Below are 13,461 nucleotides of genomic sequence, written 5' to 3'. Positions count from 1 at the left end.
TTCTAAGCCAGGCTTCCAAAATTAACATGTAATTCAAGAACCAACCAAAGAGCCGTGTATCTGACTTACGAGAGGATGTCATAAGCAGAGATCAAAACAAACATGTTTTACGTGGGTTTTCTTAAAAAAAATCTTTAAATATCTTAAAACGTTGTAACAAGAAGCACTTGCGATGTATTTTAAGTCATGGACCTTATCTGTATTTGCTATATTAAGTAAGCAATGTGCCTTATTGTGTTTTAAATATATTAGAAATATTTTGTTGCCAGGGAAGTATCTCCAACTTATCCGAAACTCCCTTGTCTGAGGAAATAAACTTTTCCTTTCTCAGTTAAATAAATAAAACGTTTTTTGATGGGACTTGCAGAACATGGGAACATGATGGGACACTTGCAGACATTATACAACAGACGGCTTAAGTAATGTCAAGGAATTTCAACTTCAATTTGTGTAATCTGCATTTGTCCCTATCGAACCAAGTTTTTTTCAATTATAGTTTTTAATTTCGGGGTAATAGTGCTCAGACAGCAGTGCCCGTAGCGGGTATGACAACTTCGAGTCGAGATTACCATCTATTGCTGCTCCGTGGAGCGTTTGACAATGTTGCTCTCCCAGTTCACGAGACGGAAACCAAAAACCCAGACAGTGGCCCACTGTGGCCCTTTTGGTATAAAGGTTTTGGCCTAAGCCGATCGTGGTTCAGTCTGCAGAGCAACGTGCGTGGATATCTTTGGTCTTTCGGTCAGGAATTACTGTGTGGAGCGAATTTGGACTAGATTGGCGAAGACGACCAGACGACTAGAAGACGTATAGCGGATAGCGTATAGCGAGTGATCAGGTGGAAAATGCACTTTCCGGCTTTTGATGACTTCTATCAGCGACTTCTGTTTCTGCTGCCCTTCGCCGCAAGTGAGTACCGAAATGCAAGCCAGTGAGGTGTGTCGCGTCCCAAGAATCGTCTACGATACGATACGGTTGTGGATCACCTTGGTATTGAGACGCCATCGCCATCGATAGCAGGCCGATCGCGCCCAGACAACGTACCCCAGATCTTGAGATTTTCCGACCCGCAACTAACGTCACCTGTTGCGTAGCCTCAACCCGTACGGGAATTTATGAGCCATCCCCTCCGGCTGAACCAAACTATATCAAATATATACCGAACCCTCATACTCATATGTCACACTCGACGCCCATAAAACTGTCTCATCGCGGTTCATCTAATGGATAGCAAACAAGCCGGTGGCTGTAAATAATAACAATAATTAAATTTGCATCCACAAATGCCCCATGAAACCCAATGAGCGCGTCAATTTCGGGGGCGGAGTAGATGTCGAAGTACCATCCATTGTTATAAGAGCGGCGTGTGCGATCCATCGCTCGGAACAATGTAAACAAAAGGAGGCTTCTTCCATGGTCCGGACCCAAATCAAGCAATTATGCTACGCTTAGACATAACCGTAGACTCTGCGAAATAGCTGAAATTGCGGAGACGTTTTTGGAAATTGGCAAGTACAGAAATTGCACCAACGGCCTTCCTAATGGTTTGCAAAGTGACCACGACCACTGGTGGTCTTGCTGGAGTCTCATCACTCATTTCTTTAAACATGGGAGCTGAAGATTGCCCAAAAAGTGGTTCAAATTGCTAGAATTGTTAAATATAATATAGCAAACTTAACATTTTAGTTATATAACTTTATCATAGATTTCAGGTCGACTGACTTCGACTACAAGTCCCCGGAGAGGTGGCCGGAAAAATACCCACATTGTGGTGGATCCGAACAGTCGCCCATTGCGATTAGTAGACACAAGGTGATATCCCTTAGCTTGCCACCTTTGGTGTTTGCGCTTTATGATGAGTTCTTTGATGAGCTGGTGACAGTTAAGAATAGTGGACACACAGGTACTTATAAGATGGACTACTAAGTGAAAGAGAGCTCCTATCAATTCCGTTGATAGTGGAATTTCAGGTTCCAACGACCATCTATGGCGTGAGACCATACGTAACTGGAGGACTCTTGCAGGACTGCTACGATGCGGAGGCCGTGCACTTCCATTGGGGATCGCCCGAGAGCAAGGGCTCGGAGCACGTGCTCAATGGACGCAGACATGATCTGGAAATGCACATAGTCCACCGGAACACTAAGTATCTAAACCTTCAGGAGGCTTTCAGGTACCGTGATGGCGTTACTGTACTGGCGGTGCTCTTTAAGGTTGTTCGGGTAAGTTGAGATACAGGATTTGTATCTTTGTTGTATCTAAGCTTAACTTGTCTATTCCAATTCACTTTCAGTCGGGACCCATTTTTTATCAACCCGGACTCACTGAAATATTTCATTCCCTTCTCCATTTGGGCAACTTTAATGCCACCTACACTGTGCAGGAACGGCTCACCCTTGGATCCTTGCTGGGAAGCCTGGACAGGGGCAACTTCTACACGTACAAGGGCTCCCTGACGACCCCGCCATGCTCACCGGTGGTTCAGTGGCATGTGTTCGGTGAGGTCCTTCCCATTTCGCACCAGGATCTGCCGAAGTTCTGGAACATTCGAGATGAGCGCGGTCGGCCGTTGCTAAAGAACTTTCGGCCACTACAATCGCAGGAGAATCGCGCGATCTTCCACCGTCAACATACAGTGCCGCTGCAGCAGGAGCACCTGCAAGAACTGATATGGTTATAGCCATTAGATTAAATCCAACACCCTTTATTTAGATGAAATCAAACACCTTTGATTAAGATTAAATCTAACACCTTTTATTGTTTTAAAAAGAAAAGTATTCTATATTCACTAGAGCCGATAATGCTTCAATGGGGGGACTCGAAAAGCCGAGCCACTAGTCCAAAAATTAGTCCTTCCTGCAAGCGAGATAGGAGGCCAGCAAACCCAACTGCAATGCGCAGAGGATCTTTGAAAACGTGGGCGTGCGCGGAACTCCCATCGGCATCTTCAATATGGGGCTCGGCATCGCCTGACTGGGCAGAGCGTTAAAGTGTTTGACCTGTATGGTGGCAACCAGGGAGGGGCGATTCCGCTTTAGAGTCGTGGGCAGAGACGACCACTTCTGTGCCGGAGCAAGGTGTCTGGCCACCGGCGTTGTAGTCATCGTGTGGAACTCGTGATCCCGTCCATCGAAAGGTGGTCGTGGTATGCGTACTCTAGGATTGATAGGCGGATGGAAGGGCGGCGTCACGACTACTTTGCGACGCTGATGGCCAAGTTCCTGGTAGTCGCCAGTTTTGTCCTTTTCAAAGCTGGTGTCCATCGGTGGCCTAGACTCTAGGTCCGGTTCACTGCTGAAGGGGTTGTGACCCTTGTAGCTAACCCGACGATCCTGACCTCTTCGCATAACGCTGATCTTCTTACCCACTTTTTCGAGTTGTGCCTTCTGGTGTTCTGTAGTTTGCCGATGCTTCTCGGTTTCTTGCGATGCCTGACTGCGATCCGCATCACTAGATGTTTTTCTTGAGCCACTTTTTTGTTTCCTTTTGCTTTCCGGCACCCTCTGCTTAGCTGGTGAAGTTTCCTCTTTGGTGTGCAACGACTCAGTTGGCTCCGCAATGGAGACATCCCTAGCGACTGGCTCAATCACCGCCTCAGTTTTTGATATTTTCTTACCCGTAGGGACCTTTCGTTCCGAAGCCGACTCATTCAGATCCATGACTTCGTCCATGTTCCCAAATTCGACGGGTGCATGTGGTTTGGTTTTTGGCGAGGGTGGTGGAACAGATTTAGGTTGATTCTGGAACTGTGGACTGCCCTCGCGGATCTGGGATTGTTTCCTAGGTACTACTACTGGCAAGGGAACTGCGGGGATTTGGGTGGGAGTGGGGTTTCCTGGTTGTTCCGTAATTTTCTTAGCCGCTTTGGGATTGAAGTCCTCCTCGGAGAGCACATCATTTGATTCATTACTCCTGCTAGCCGACATCACATCCAAATCATGCTGCAAGGCTTCCTTTAGTTGATGGTTAAGATTTTGCAGCTTATCCTGGTCAGACTCGCTAAGAGTTTCCATCCTTTCGTGGGCAAACATCTTCTGCTCGTCGGAATCGATCTTTTCATTGTTCATTAGCCAATCCCACTCGTGGTGGACAGTGTCGTCAGCCTTCATATCATTGTGCTGGCGCAAGTTGACCTCATCTTGATTTTGATCCCGCCGTTGCTCGCCAACCAAGTTCATTTCCTTTTCGCGTTCGGCTCCGCTAATCTCTTTATTCTCAGCCCTTACTTGAACGAGTTCCTTTTGCTGATAGCTATCCATATCCTGCAACCTATCATCGTGCTCTATGGGGAACCTTGGCTGGTTTTCAACGGCTGTCGAATCCTCCAGTTCCGCTGAAGAATAAAGTTGATGGTCTCCATCTGGTTTCTTTAATTTCTGCCACTCAAGGAGCTCTTCGAGCTCCAAGTTCTCTTTGGTGTAAGTACGGTCTTTTTTCCCTATAGCGGGCTCCTCATCCAGATCAAAATCGTGTTCGTCTTGAAGTTTCATTTCAATGTGCTTTTCGGACTCCAGGTTCTCCTCGGAATCGGTGAACATTAGTGTTTTAAGGTTATCAGCTTCTGATCTTAGTTTATACTGGTTTTCGGTTGGTTCTTCAATGGATTGCTCTTCCTCAGCGTTGTGTCCAACAAATTCGGAATTATCTGTGGAACTTTTCAATAGGCTAGACTCGTCTTGCATTTGGCTTTCAAGCTGAACATTTTCTTCGTCCATTAGGCCTCTTTCTTGAGCAGATTCCTCATCTAATTTACTTTGGAAAGGTTCCTCTTCTGTTTGATTTTTTGGTTCAAAAGCTTCCTCTTCCATTTGGCTTTTCAATTCCAAAGTCTCCGCTTCAACTTGGTTTTTTAGTTGAAAAGGGTCCTCCTCCATTTTGCTTTTAGCTATTAAATTTTCCATTTTATCTTTATCACCAAGAGCCTGAATAGTTTGCCTTATAGATTTTATAAGATTTTCTTGGGCTTTAGTATTGGCCGCTTCTTGTTTATCAATCTGCTCTTTCAGTTGATCCACTTTTAAACGCTCTGAGAAATTTGACTCTGCATCTTCCATCAGCTGGCCGTCTAGCTTAGACGATTGCAGTGGTTCGGATTCGGAACTCAAATCCAGGACATCAGGCGTTTCGTTCGTAGTCAAGCCACTGGGAATGCCTTTGCTAATCATATGATCGGAAGTGTTTGTTGAGTGCCCATGTCCCAGCCTGGCATTGTCATCTTCTTGGCCTGCAGTCAATCTGGATGAAACTGCAGACTTGTCTGCATAGCTAGACAATACGCCTTCCTTCTCCAGCAAGAGCCGCACATGGCGATCGCCTTCATCTATGTCCATTCTAAAGGCCACCCCAACATTACCGTCCCGAATGTCATTATAAAGCCGGGCAGCTTGGACACTCAGACGGTTTGGCATAATTTCGTTTTCAGGGGAGGAATCCTGTGACGCCACTTGTCGCTCGAACGTCTCCTCGACGTCATATTCGTTTACTTCTGTCCAGTCGTCCATCACCTTGAGCTTCTTAACGTTTTCGTTCCCCGCCTCGGCCAGTATCTTATCCAAAGCCGTCCTCAGTTCGGGCAGGCCTTGGTCCGTATTTAGTTCTTTCTTTTCATGGTTTAGTAAATATGAAATAGATGAATTGCTGTAAAGCAGATGATGATGATGGATTCAGGTTAATTTGAACAGTTGAGAGCGCTCTTACCTTAGATCTGGATGGTTTCTGAGTGCCTCTATCATTAGTTCCGGCGGAGCTTCGCTTTGACATATTAAATGAATGGCCGTGAAAAGCGGAAATCTATAGTTTTCAAAGGATTTTTATATAGGCTGTAATGCGGATTCAGTTTCTACATACTCGTGTTGCATAAGCTCACTCTCCAGAAATGCATATACATCACTGGCCACAATAGGACCCAAAATCTTGCGGCCACTGTGTAGGCTAGCTTCAATTTCTTCAATGGTTTGGCCTGATGTTATTAAGCTTTTGGCAAATGTCACATTTTTATCGACTTTAAATGTAAGAAGTTTATATTATACATTGTTATTTGGTGAATTTTTCTTTGTACAAACCAAAGCTTGAAGCTACCGTGTTGGCCACGCCACAGCTCTCATAGAATGTGGACATTTTGGTTGAGGGAAAGAACGTCTTAATGAACCGCATCATTTCCTTGATGCCCAAGTGGATGGCAGCCAACCGGGCGTTCTCGCCTAGACGCATTCCATCGATGAAACCCGCTCCCAAGGCAACGACGTCTGTGAGCGTTCCACAAAGCTCCACCCCATCAACGTCATTAACAGAAATAACTCTGCAGTTATTGGTTTGCATGGCAGCGATCAGCAGCTTGGCATGAGAATCATCGCTGCATCCAATGGTCACCTCACACAGCTTCCCCTGAGCCATCTCCATGGCACTATGTGCGGACATCATGGAGTAGCACGGGATACCCAGACTCTCGTTGATGGCGTGCGATACGAGCCCAATCCCCTCGCCATTCTCGCTCATCAAGCCTTTGGTCATGGAGACGGCAAAGGCAGATTCCTTAACATTACCAGACAGAATGTTGCAGTAGGATTGAACGAACTCCTGCGGCGTGGAAAATACCAAGATATCTGCGTTCTGGGCAGCTTCCAAAAGATCATTTACAGCGATCTAATACAAAATTATTTTGTATAATGCAGACATAAAAAAAATACTGCAAGAATTTCCTCACCAGGTTATTGGGCAGCTTGATCCCAGGCAGATACTTGACATTCTCGTGACGAGTGTTAATGATCTCCGATAAGGCAGTGTCCCGAATCATTTCATCGTAGACATATAAATGCACCCGGCTGTCGAAGTCTCCCTCCAAGACATTGTTGCTCACGGCGGCGGCAATGGCCGAGCCCCTACAAGAAACATTTCAAAGCATTCAAAGGAGTGTAAGACTTGGCCATCGAAAATACCTACCAGCCCTCAGCCCCAATGATGCATACTTTTAGCTTTCCGGCCATCGATCCACCTTTATCAACGAATCAACGAAAAACAATAATTTAGGGCCGAAACGCGACCAAATGACCGCCTGTGTGTTAACTGGATGTAGAATGCTTTAAATTTTATTATGAATTTTGATAGTCCAGAGTTAGGTGGCGTCCGAATGTGAAGTGTGTAGGATGAGTTAAGGTGCTTGAAAGGCAAACGCCCAACCTACTTTACGAGCAGGGACGAAACTCGTAGACAACCCCGGACGCATTATCCATTCTGGTCTGCGCCCGCATTTTGCGCTCCTGCTCCTCCATTTCTGAGATGGCGCGGATTTCGAACTCGGTAATAATCTGGGAGATGCGGCTCTTGGCTTCCGCCGCCAGTTTGGGTGGCAAACCTTTGACACTGATGCAGGCGCTCTCAAAGAATAGATCGTAGCTATTCCTTTGAGGCACAGGCGGTTCAGCTGCCGGTGGAGCTGCTTCTGGTGAAGTGACTTCATCTCGCTGGGAGCTCAATCTTTTGAAGTACGCCGCCAGAAGTTCACGATCTTGTTCGATGCTCTTAACAAGTTCCTGGCGGTTCTGCGGCATAGGTCTTAAATAGGGTAACTGGTTTCTCCGTAGTGCTATGTTGTTTCGCTTGATGAGCTGCGAACTTTTCCTCTCGGGCTGCTAATAATTTAATAATTTTATTTCGCTTTAAGATTGGTAAATTTAATAATGATACCTCTATGTGATCTTCTTCCTTAATGTACGTATCTTCATGCACTTCGCTGTCCTCATTTTCAGTGGTCGTCTTCTCATACGCATTCGATGTGCTCCACATCCTTATGTTATGATTACTTCTGCCCTATAGACTTTAAATAGCAATAACTAGTTCAAAATTAACAATTATTGTAAGTAAACACAGCCGCGCATTGGTGATGGCAGTGGCCGACTTGATGTTATCGATAAGCAGTCCGATACGATTTCTGGCACCTATTTTAAATAGTTTTTTTAATGCAACTAACAAATAAAGCATCCTAACATTGTTCGTATAAAAATCAATATAATTTATTTTAAAATTGAAAATTAATATATGCACTTGACTATTGTAAGCCTCTAAGCCCAGGCTGATGGGCAATCCCTTGTCATGACGGGCGGAGTACGAGGGATTCATTAGCGTGAGGGTTTGGATTCAGTGCGTCCGTTTGACTGGCTTCACTGAGGCCGCGTAGCTCGAGTTCACAGATCAACTGCGATACCCGCATCTTGGCTTCCGCCACCAACTTTGGCGAGAGGGCTTTAACGCTGGAACTAACGCTTTCGAAAAACAGATCCACATGATTCTTCTCCTTGGGCGGCGGTGTGTGACTTTGTGTTCTCTGGCTTCCCATGAGCTCTCGAAAGGATTCCATGAGCTCGTTTTTGTCCTGGTGAATCTGCCTTAATAACTTTATGCCCTCCTGCTTAGAGGCGGAAGAGGAGCAGTCACTGCGATTGGCATGAATTGACGAGGGTTCGGTCACCTTTGTTGTGGTCTCTGTCTCTGACAAGAGCTCCTGTTTGGGTACTGTAACCTTCTCTATGGCTGCAGAAGAGCAGCTTTGATCTGCAACGGCCACAATGGGGATAGGTTCTGGAGGAGAAGACGTCTCCAACTCGAGGTTCTCAGCCATGGGCTCGATCACCACCAATTTACGCTGGTGATAGTACTTGCTACGCTGCTGGCGAATCCGGAACTCCTGGAGCGCCGCGCCTTCACCCTTCGTGAGCAGTGCCTCCAGATTGCGCTTGTGCTTGGTGGTTCGCTCGTGACGCACCAGGTGGCATCGATTGCAGTCCATGGTGCACTGGCAGGCGCGGCAGAAGGGCTTGTTGGGATCCTCGGCCGCCCGTCGGAGCCACGGATCGAAAATCTTGAGCCACTTTTCGCAGAATTTCTGGTTGTATTTGGGCTTCAGAGTTCTCTGCTCCTTGTCCCGCTTTAATGATTGCTTAGCCGTCCGTTGTACTTTCTCCTTGCTCGCCTTCCTGTAAGCAGTATCTTTGTAGAGAATTTGTGATTTTCCACGCTCAATGGCTTACCATTCCGAATCGGAGGTGTTTTCCGAGAAGCTCATATCTGTCTTTTCGAAGTTGTTTATAATTGGTTTGTTATGTTTTTATAATCAGCTGTTTTCCACCAGCGCCAACAGGTCATCGACACATTGTGCCTATCGATAACTCGGCGCGAACATTTAAATGCATGAGTTATGGTTACATTAATTAACTACACTGTAAGCAAATAAACATATTTAAAATAAAACTAGTAGCTTGTAGCTATAATGATACATTTGTACAAAATTTGTATGTATTTATTTAATTTGTAAAAGGCATTTGTGAATTGCGCTATTTGTAGTCAAATTATGGATCTACTCCTTCGTTAAGTGCTGCTTACAATATTCCCAAATAAAAAGTGATCCAGCCACATGTACATTTAGAGAGCGCACCAACCCATACTGGGGAATTTCGACGGCGTAGTCCAAGAATCCAATAAGGTTGGCTGGAATTCCATGCTTTTCATGCCTGAGGAGGGATGCAAAACAATAAGTTTTCAAAAAATAAGCTTATTGCGTTAGTCACGAACCCCAAAAGTAGAATGCTCTTCTTGGGAAACTTAAAGTCAACAAAGTTTGTGCTGTGTGCTGTTTGCTCGGCCCCGACGATTTTATAGCCTTCCATTTGCTTTTCCAGCAGGAATCCAGCAAGCGATTCCGGATTCACTTCAAGTATGTTCAAAGTTTTCTCAGCCGTCATACTAAAATAATTGTATTATAATAATTACATGGAACTACATAAACGGGATATCGCGATGTTAAATGTTCATACCTCAAGTTTGTAAAATCGCTTTTCTCTGCCTGTGATTTCAAACCCAATATTAGTGTTTTAACGCCCAGAACTTCACAAGTGCGCGCCAACCCGCCCAGATTTGGCAATTTGTCTATAAGCGAGGCCACCACAATGAGTTCGTGGTCAACTCTAGCTTTGCTCGAAACGTCAAAGTCACTCTCCGGATATATATCTCCAACGGGATTCATTTTTCGCTGCACATTTCCGTTCAATGCAGCCAAGGGCGATGCAAGCTCAGGTATCAGTACCGATTGTTTTCGTTTAAACGTTTCAAGGGCGCGACTTAGTTTCATTCTAAAGGCATACGAGCAGCTAACGAAACCGATGTTCTCATCAAATGGTGCACTCGTCATCCACAGAATGGCATCCGAAACGGATGTAGTGCATTGTATACCGATTTCCGGTAACAAAAGCCGAGCTTCGCTTTGAAATTCATTTAATTTTTCGCCCAATGTTACTTCAATGGACTTCTTTAACGCATCAGCTACTGGGATTTGAATGCTAGAAATATGAAAACTATCATTAAAAATATTCGAAAAGAGGAAATATAATAACAATTGCATTACCTACGAACATCGCACTCGTTACAAAGCCGATGCAAAACCAACTGGGCCAGCAAACGAGTCTGAAAATTTGCTCCCATTGTGAGAGGCAACAGGACGGCAAACACATCGAAAAGCTGTTCATGGTTTATACTTTCCCAGCGAGACAAGCAGTATATGTGGACTACAGAGACAAGCGATATTTGCTGGCTCGGCTTTAGAGTTCCCAGTAGCTTTAACTGCTCCAGCAATGGCTCGATGCTAGGCAGCATTTTGGCGACAAGATACTCGTACATAAAGCTTATATTAGGCTGATCGCTGGGGCACAAGGCAGCTTCCCACAGGTTTTCCGACCATTTCCATCTGTCGCTTAGGTCAAGCAAAGCTTTGCCTATTCGCATTTTCATTCTGTGCTCTTTGCAGTTTGCAAAATAGCGTGGCTTCTTTCTGGACAGGTCATTATTCATTTTAAGCAATTCATCACATATGGAGCTGATATCCAAACCAGTGCTGTTCTTCGCATAGTGAATAAATCCTGCTCGACTAATGGCTCCAGTATCCGAGATTTGCTCAAAAGCGCGTTCTATGCTGCGGGATTATTATTAACGTTGTATATAGGAATTTCGCGATAAAGTATTTATTTTCTTGCCGTGCATCGCCAGTAGTGGTTTCTCCTTCCACCATTTTTTTAATAACAAACGAGGTGGGTGCTTTAATATAATCTTCACAGTCCATTGTAGCCAAAAGAAATGTGTTTTTCTGCAGAACGTCCACTACGCACTTTTCATACTCTTCTGGCGAAAGATTTTTCACAGCATATTTGAGGATGGCTTGCCTGAGAAACAATTAATTAGTAACTTGACTTAGCTGATATCAATTACTTACGTTTCTCTGGCCTTAAGTTTTCCCAATCGCGAGATAAATGCGGCCAACACATTCTTGTCAGCCAATGGTTTATCATGCGTAGACAAAGTATTCGACAAGGTGGTAAATGTTTCTTCAGTGCCCTGATCCAAAAGTTCCAGGGGATTTAGGTTAAGATCTTCCAGCTTGCTCCAGGTCGGTAGATTTATCTTTACGAAAAGATCCACGGAGTGCTCGCGTACAAAGGACTTTTCCTCTCTGGTCTGGCACTCTAATTGATCAAGAAGGTGCTGCTGCATCTGCTCTAGACTCACACCACTCTCAAGGAAAGAAGTATCTACATTATAGACAGAGCGATAGAAATCTAAATATTTTTCCGGATGATCCAGTTCCCGATGGAGAAATATGGGTAAAAGTCGCCACCAGCCATGTTTGGCTTTTGGAACTGATCCTAGTTTATCCAAGAACGCAACAAATACATCGTGTTTATAGTCCATTTGAGATACAAGTTCGCAGCAACGAATGTTGAAATTAGCAATGTGTCTTTCCAAATCGGTGCATTTGTTTATTTTGTCTGCTAGTTGAGAATGGGATTGATACCGATCGATGGTATTGTACAAAGACTCCATGAAGAGCAGGTCGTCTCCCAACGACAGACTTTCAATTGTCGCCTGTAACGAGCTATGAGTCAAATAACGCTTACAATTGCTATATGAGCTGAACTTACACTTAGGGAGAAAACTACATAGTTGATAGCTTCACCACGTAAAACTGTATTTTGGAGGGAGCGAACGCGTGCGCCCAACTGAAACAGCAGCTCCTTGGAAACCACCGGCAACTGCTTTAGTTCCCAAGTTTGAAGCCAGTGAATCAGGGGTACTGCATGCCAGGGAACGCAAACAAGCGCTTCAAGCAAAATCTCCGCCGGGAATTCGGCAACGAAATCACTTATTTGCTGCTTAGTGAGGCAATCGGGCACCTCCGGATTATACAGCTGCGTTCGATTGGTAGCAGACAGGAATTCAATGAGAAGATTAAAGCGTGATATCTGTTCTAGGCTAAAATGGGAAAGGAAGTACTTCAGGGTCCAGCGCAGCACGAGGATGTTGTTGTCGCCCAGAAGTCGTATGCACAGAATCCTAAGCCAACCCAGCCAATCCTCACTCAAATTGTTAGACATCAAGCCCATGCGTGGCAGCAGGGTGCTCAAAGTGGGCAGCACGAGGTGGGACTGCTGCTCCTCCAGGTTTTCCATGATGCCCACATACGCGCTCCACTGAACTTCGCTGCACTGCAGAGCAGCAAGCACATCCTCGATCTCCTGCAACTTGCGCATAAGGAAATACGCTGAGCGGCGATCGTCCCGCACATCAGACTGCAGAAGATTCCGCGCTAGCACAAGAAGTTCCGGGGCGCATTCCATTCCCAAGTTGTTGACAAAATCATCGAAAAGGTGTACCAGAATCTGGGCCGCATGTGGTTGGCGCTCATTGCTCTGACTCAGCGACCAAAGCTGCTGCAGTACGAACTTAGCCTCGATACGCGGAAACTTTCGTATATGAAGCTGCACGCAGACCAGTAAATTGGCCACCAGTTGACGCCGGCTAGCCGAATCCTCACGACTGTCGGCAATCACCACGGAGACCAGTTTGAGAAACACTTTTGGGCCAAAGCGAACGTTATACTTGCTGTTTGTCTGCAACAGGTTGTGGATGCACTGCAGCACCCGCTTCAAGGCCAGCTCGTTGTCCTTGTGCATGGCCACCAAATCGTACAGCATGTCGTCCAGCTCAGCGATCTCGCCGAGCAAATTCTGGTTCTGAATATACGTTTCTAAAGCCTGGACCACAGCATGAGTGGTAGTGGCCGTGGTGGCTCTGGTCGTGGGCAATGACATGGTAGTTGCTTCTTCTCCCGATGAAGAACAATCTATAACCAGCCTTTTTATTGGTATAAACACTGTCAGCTGAGAGAACTATTTCGCCATTCCTCATGTTGTGGTGAAATCAGTTGCAGACGATTAATTTCAAAAAGTTGATATTCCTCATCTTGTGGTGAAATCAATCGTAAACGATTATTATCGAAAATTTGATTGTATTAATGATGACTTTTAAGTGTGAATACCAATGATTATGTGCTTAGTTCTTATAAATTGAAATGTGAATGTGCGTAATGACATTATAATATAATGTTGGAAGTATTTATGAAATAAGTATTATGTTTAAATG

General features: G+C 45.2%; 5 protein-coding genes across 7 annotated transcripts; 1 reads left to right on the top strand and 4 right to left on the bottom strand.

Annotated features, from left to right (window-relative positions):
* The first annotated feature begins 697 nt into the window (after positions 1-697).
* LOC6537732 (carbonic anhydrase 15) lies at positions 698-2,769 on the top strand. The gene is made up of 4 exons (XM_002098241.4): positions 698-909; positions 1,706-1,903; positions 1,960-2,222; positions 2,294-2,769. Exons 1-4 carry the CDS (start codon positions 846-848, stop codon positions 2,678-2,680), a joined length of 912 nt encoding a protein of 303 aa, XP_002098277.2. The 5' UTR covers positions 698-845; the 3' UTR covers positions 2,681-2,769.
* Positions 2,733-7,139, bottom strand: LOC6537730. Its single transcript, XM_002098239.4, has 6 exons — positions 6,940-7,139; positions 6,704-6,878; positions 6,063-6,642; positions 5,848-6,001; positions 5,698-5,790; positions 2,733-5,637 (listed from the first exon to the last, which is right to left on the bottom strand). Exons 1-6 carry the CDS (start codon positions 6,981-6,983, stop codon positions 2,847-2,849), a joined length of 3,837 nt encoding a protein of 1,278 aa, XP_002098275.1. The 5' UTR covers positions 6,984-7,139; the 3' UTR covers positions 2,733-2,846.
* On the bottom strand, positions 7,064-7,910 carry LOC6537729 (protein suppressor of variegation 3-7). Of its 2 annotated transcripts, none has more exons than XM_002098238.4 (2): positions 7,684-7,910; positions 7,064-7,625 (listed from the first exon to the last, which is right to left on the bottom strand). In XM_002098238.4, exons 1-2 carry the CDS (start codon positions 7,780-7,782, stop codon positions 7,182-7,184), a joined length of 543 nt encoding a protein of 180 aa, XP_002098274.1. In that variant the 5' UTR covers positions 7,783-7,910; the 3' UTR covers positions 7,064-7,181. The 2 variants fall into 2 exon arrangements, with proteins under 2 accessions (XP_002098274.1, XP_015048477.1); XM_015192991.3 differs by having other exon boundaries at positions 7,064-7,628; positions 7,684-7,909.
* Positions 7,911-7,987: 77 nt separating this feature from the next.
* LOC26534565 (protein suppressor of variegation 3-7) lies at positions 7,988-9,180 on the bottom strand. Its single transcript, XM_015192990.2, has 2 exons — positions 9,024-9,180; positions 7,988-8,969 (listed from the first exon to the last, which is right to left on the bottom strand). Exons 1-2 carry the CDS (start codon positions 9,056-9,058, stop codon positions 8,087-8,089), a joined length of 918 nt encoding a protein of 305 aa, XP_015048476.1. The 5' UTR covers positions 9,059-9,180; the 3' UTR covers positions 7,988-8,086.
* An 86-nt stretch (positions 9,181-9,266) lies between these two features.
* On the bottom strand, positions 9,267-13,249 carry LOC6537728. 2 transcript variants are annotated; one of them, XM_002098237.4, is made up of 7 exons: positions 11,961-13,244; positions 11,255-11,904; positions 11,019-11,204; positions 10,394-10,957; positions 9,807-10,328; positions 9,565-9,735; positions 9,267-9,503 (listed from the first exon to the last, which is right to left on the bottom strand). In XM_002098237.4, the coding sequence occupies exons 1-7, from the start codon at positions 13,128-13,130 to the stop codon at positions 9,350-9,352; spliced, it is 3,417 nt and encodes a 1,138-aa protein (XP_002098273.1). In that variant the 5' UTR covers positions 13,131-13,244; the 3' UTR covers positions 9,267-9,349. The 2 variants fall into 2 exon arrangements, with proteins under 2 accessions (XP_002098273.1, XP_015048475.1); XM_015192989.2 differs by lacking the exons at positions 9,267-9,503; positions 9,565-9,735; positions 9,807-10,328 and having other exon boundaries at positions 10,795-10,952; positions 11,961-13,249.
* Positions 13,250-13,461: the final 212 nt, after the last annotated feature.

Source organism: Drosophila yakuba, chromosome 3R (genome assembly GCF_016746365.2).
Source record: "Drosophila yakuba strain Tai18E2 chromosome 3R, Prin_Dyak_Tai18E2_2.1, whole genome shotgun sequence".
NCBI lineage: Eukaryota > Metazoa > Arthropoda > Insecta > Diptera > Drosophilidae > Drosophila > Drosophila yakuba.
This window is presented reverse-complemented; position numbering and strand designations above follow the sequence as displayed.

What these genes read in the sequence shown, in the direction of transcription:
- LOC6537732 (XM_002098241.4), top strand. Translation starts at nt 846, where the DNA reads ATGCACTTTCCGGCTTTTGATGACTTCTATCAGCGACTTCTGTTTCTG. An exon ending in TCTGCTGCCCTTCGCCGCAA is followed by an intron (nt 910 to 1,705) that starts GTGAGTACCGAA and finishes ACTTTATCATAG; the next exon opens with ATTTCAGGTCGACTGACTTC. An exon ending in TGCTCTTTAAGGTTGTTCGG is followed by an intron (nt 2,223 to 2,293) that starts GTAAGTTGAGAT and finishes ATTCACTTTCAG; the next exon opens with TCGGGACCCATTTTTTATCA.
- LOC6537730 (XM_002098239.4), bottom strand. Translation starts at nt 6,983, where the DNA reads ATGGCCGGAAAGCTAAAAGTATGCATCATTGGGGCTGAGGGCTG. An exon ending in TCAAGCTGCCCAATAACCTG is followed by an intron (nt 6,643 to 6,703) that starts GTGAGGAAATTC and finishes ATTTTGTATTAG; the next exon opens with ATCGCTGTAAATGATCTTTT. An exon ending in AGAAACCATCCAGATCTAAG is followed by an intron (nt 5,638 to 5,697) that starts GTAAGAGCGCTC and finishes TCTGCTTTACAG; the next exon opens with CAATTCATCTATTTCATATT.
- LOC6537729 (XM_015192991.3), bottom strand. Translation starts at nt 7,782, where the DNA reads ATGTGGAGCACATCGAATGCGTATGAGAAGACGACCACTGAAAATGAG. An exon ending in AGGAAGAAGATCACATAGAG is followed by an intron (nt 7,629 to 7,683) that starts GTATCATTATTA and finishes TTAAATTATTAG; the next exon opens with CAGCCCGAGAGGAAAAGTTC.
- LOC26534565 (XM_015192990.2), bottom strand. Translation starts at nt 9,058, where the DNA reads ATGAGCTTCTCGGAAAACACCTCCGATTCGGAATG. An exon ending in AACACCTCCGATTCGGAATG is followed by an intron (nt 8,970 to 9,023) that starts GTAAGCCATTGA and finishes TACTGCTTACAG; the next exon opens with GAAGGCGAGCAAGGAGAAAG.
- LOC6537728 (XM_002098237.4), bottom strand. Translation starts at nt 13,130, where the DNA reads ATGTCATTGCCCACGACCAGAGCCACCACGGCCACTACCACTCATGCT. An exon ending in AACGAGTGCGATGTTCGTAG is followed by an intron (nt 10,329 to 10,393) that starts GTAATGCAATTG and finishes TCATATTTCTAG; the next exon opens with CATTCAAATCCCAGTAGCTG. An exon ending in AGCGATTTTACAAACTTGAG is followed by an intron (nt 9,736 to 9,806) that starts GTATGAACATTT and finishes CAATTATTTTAG; the next exon opens with TATGACGGCTGAGAAAACTT.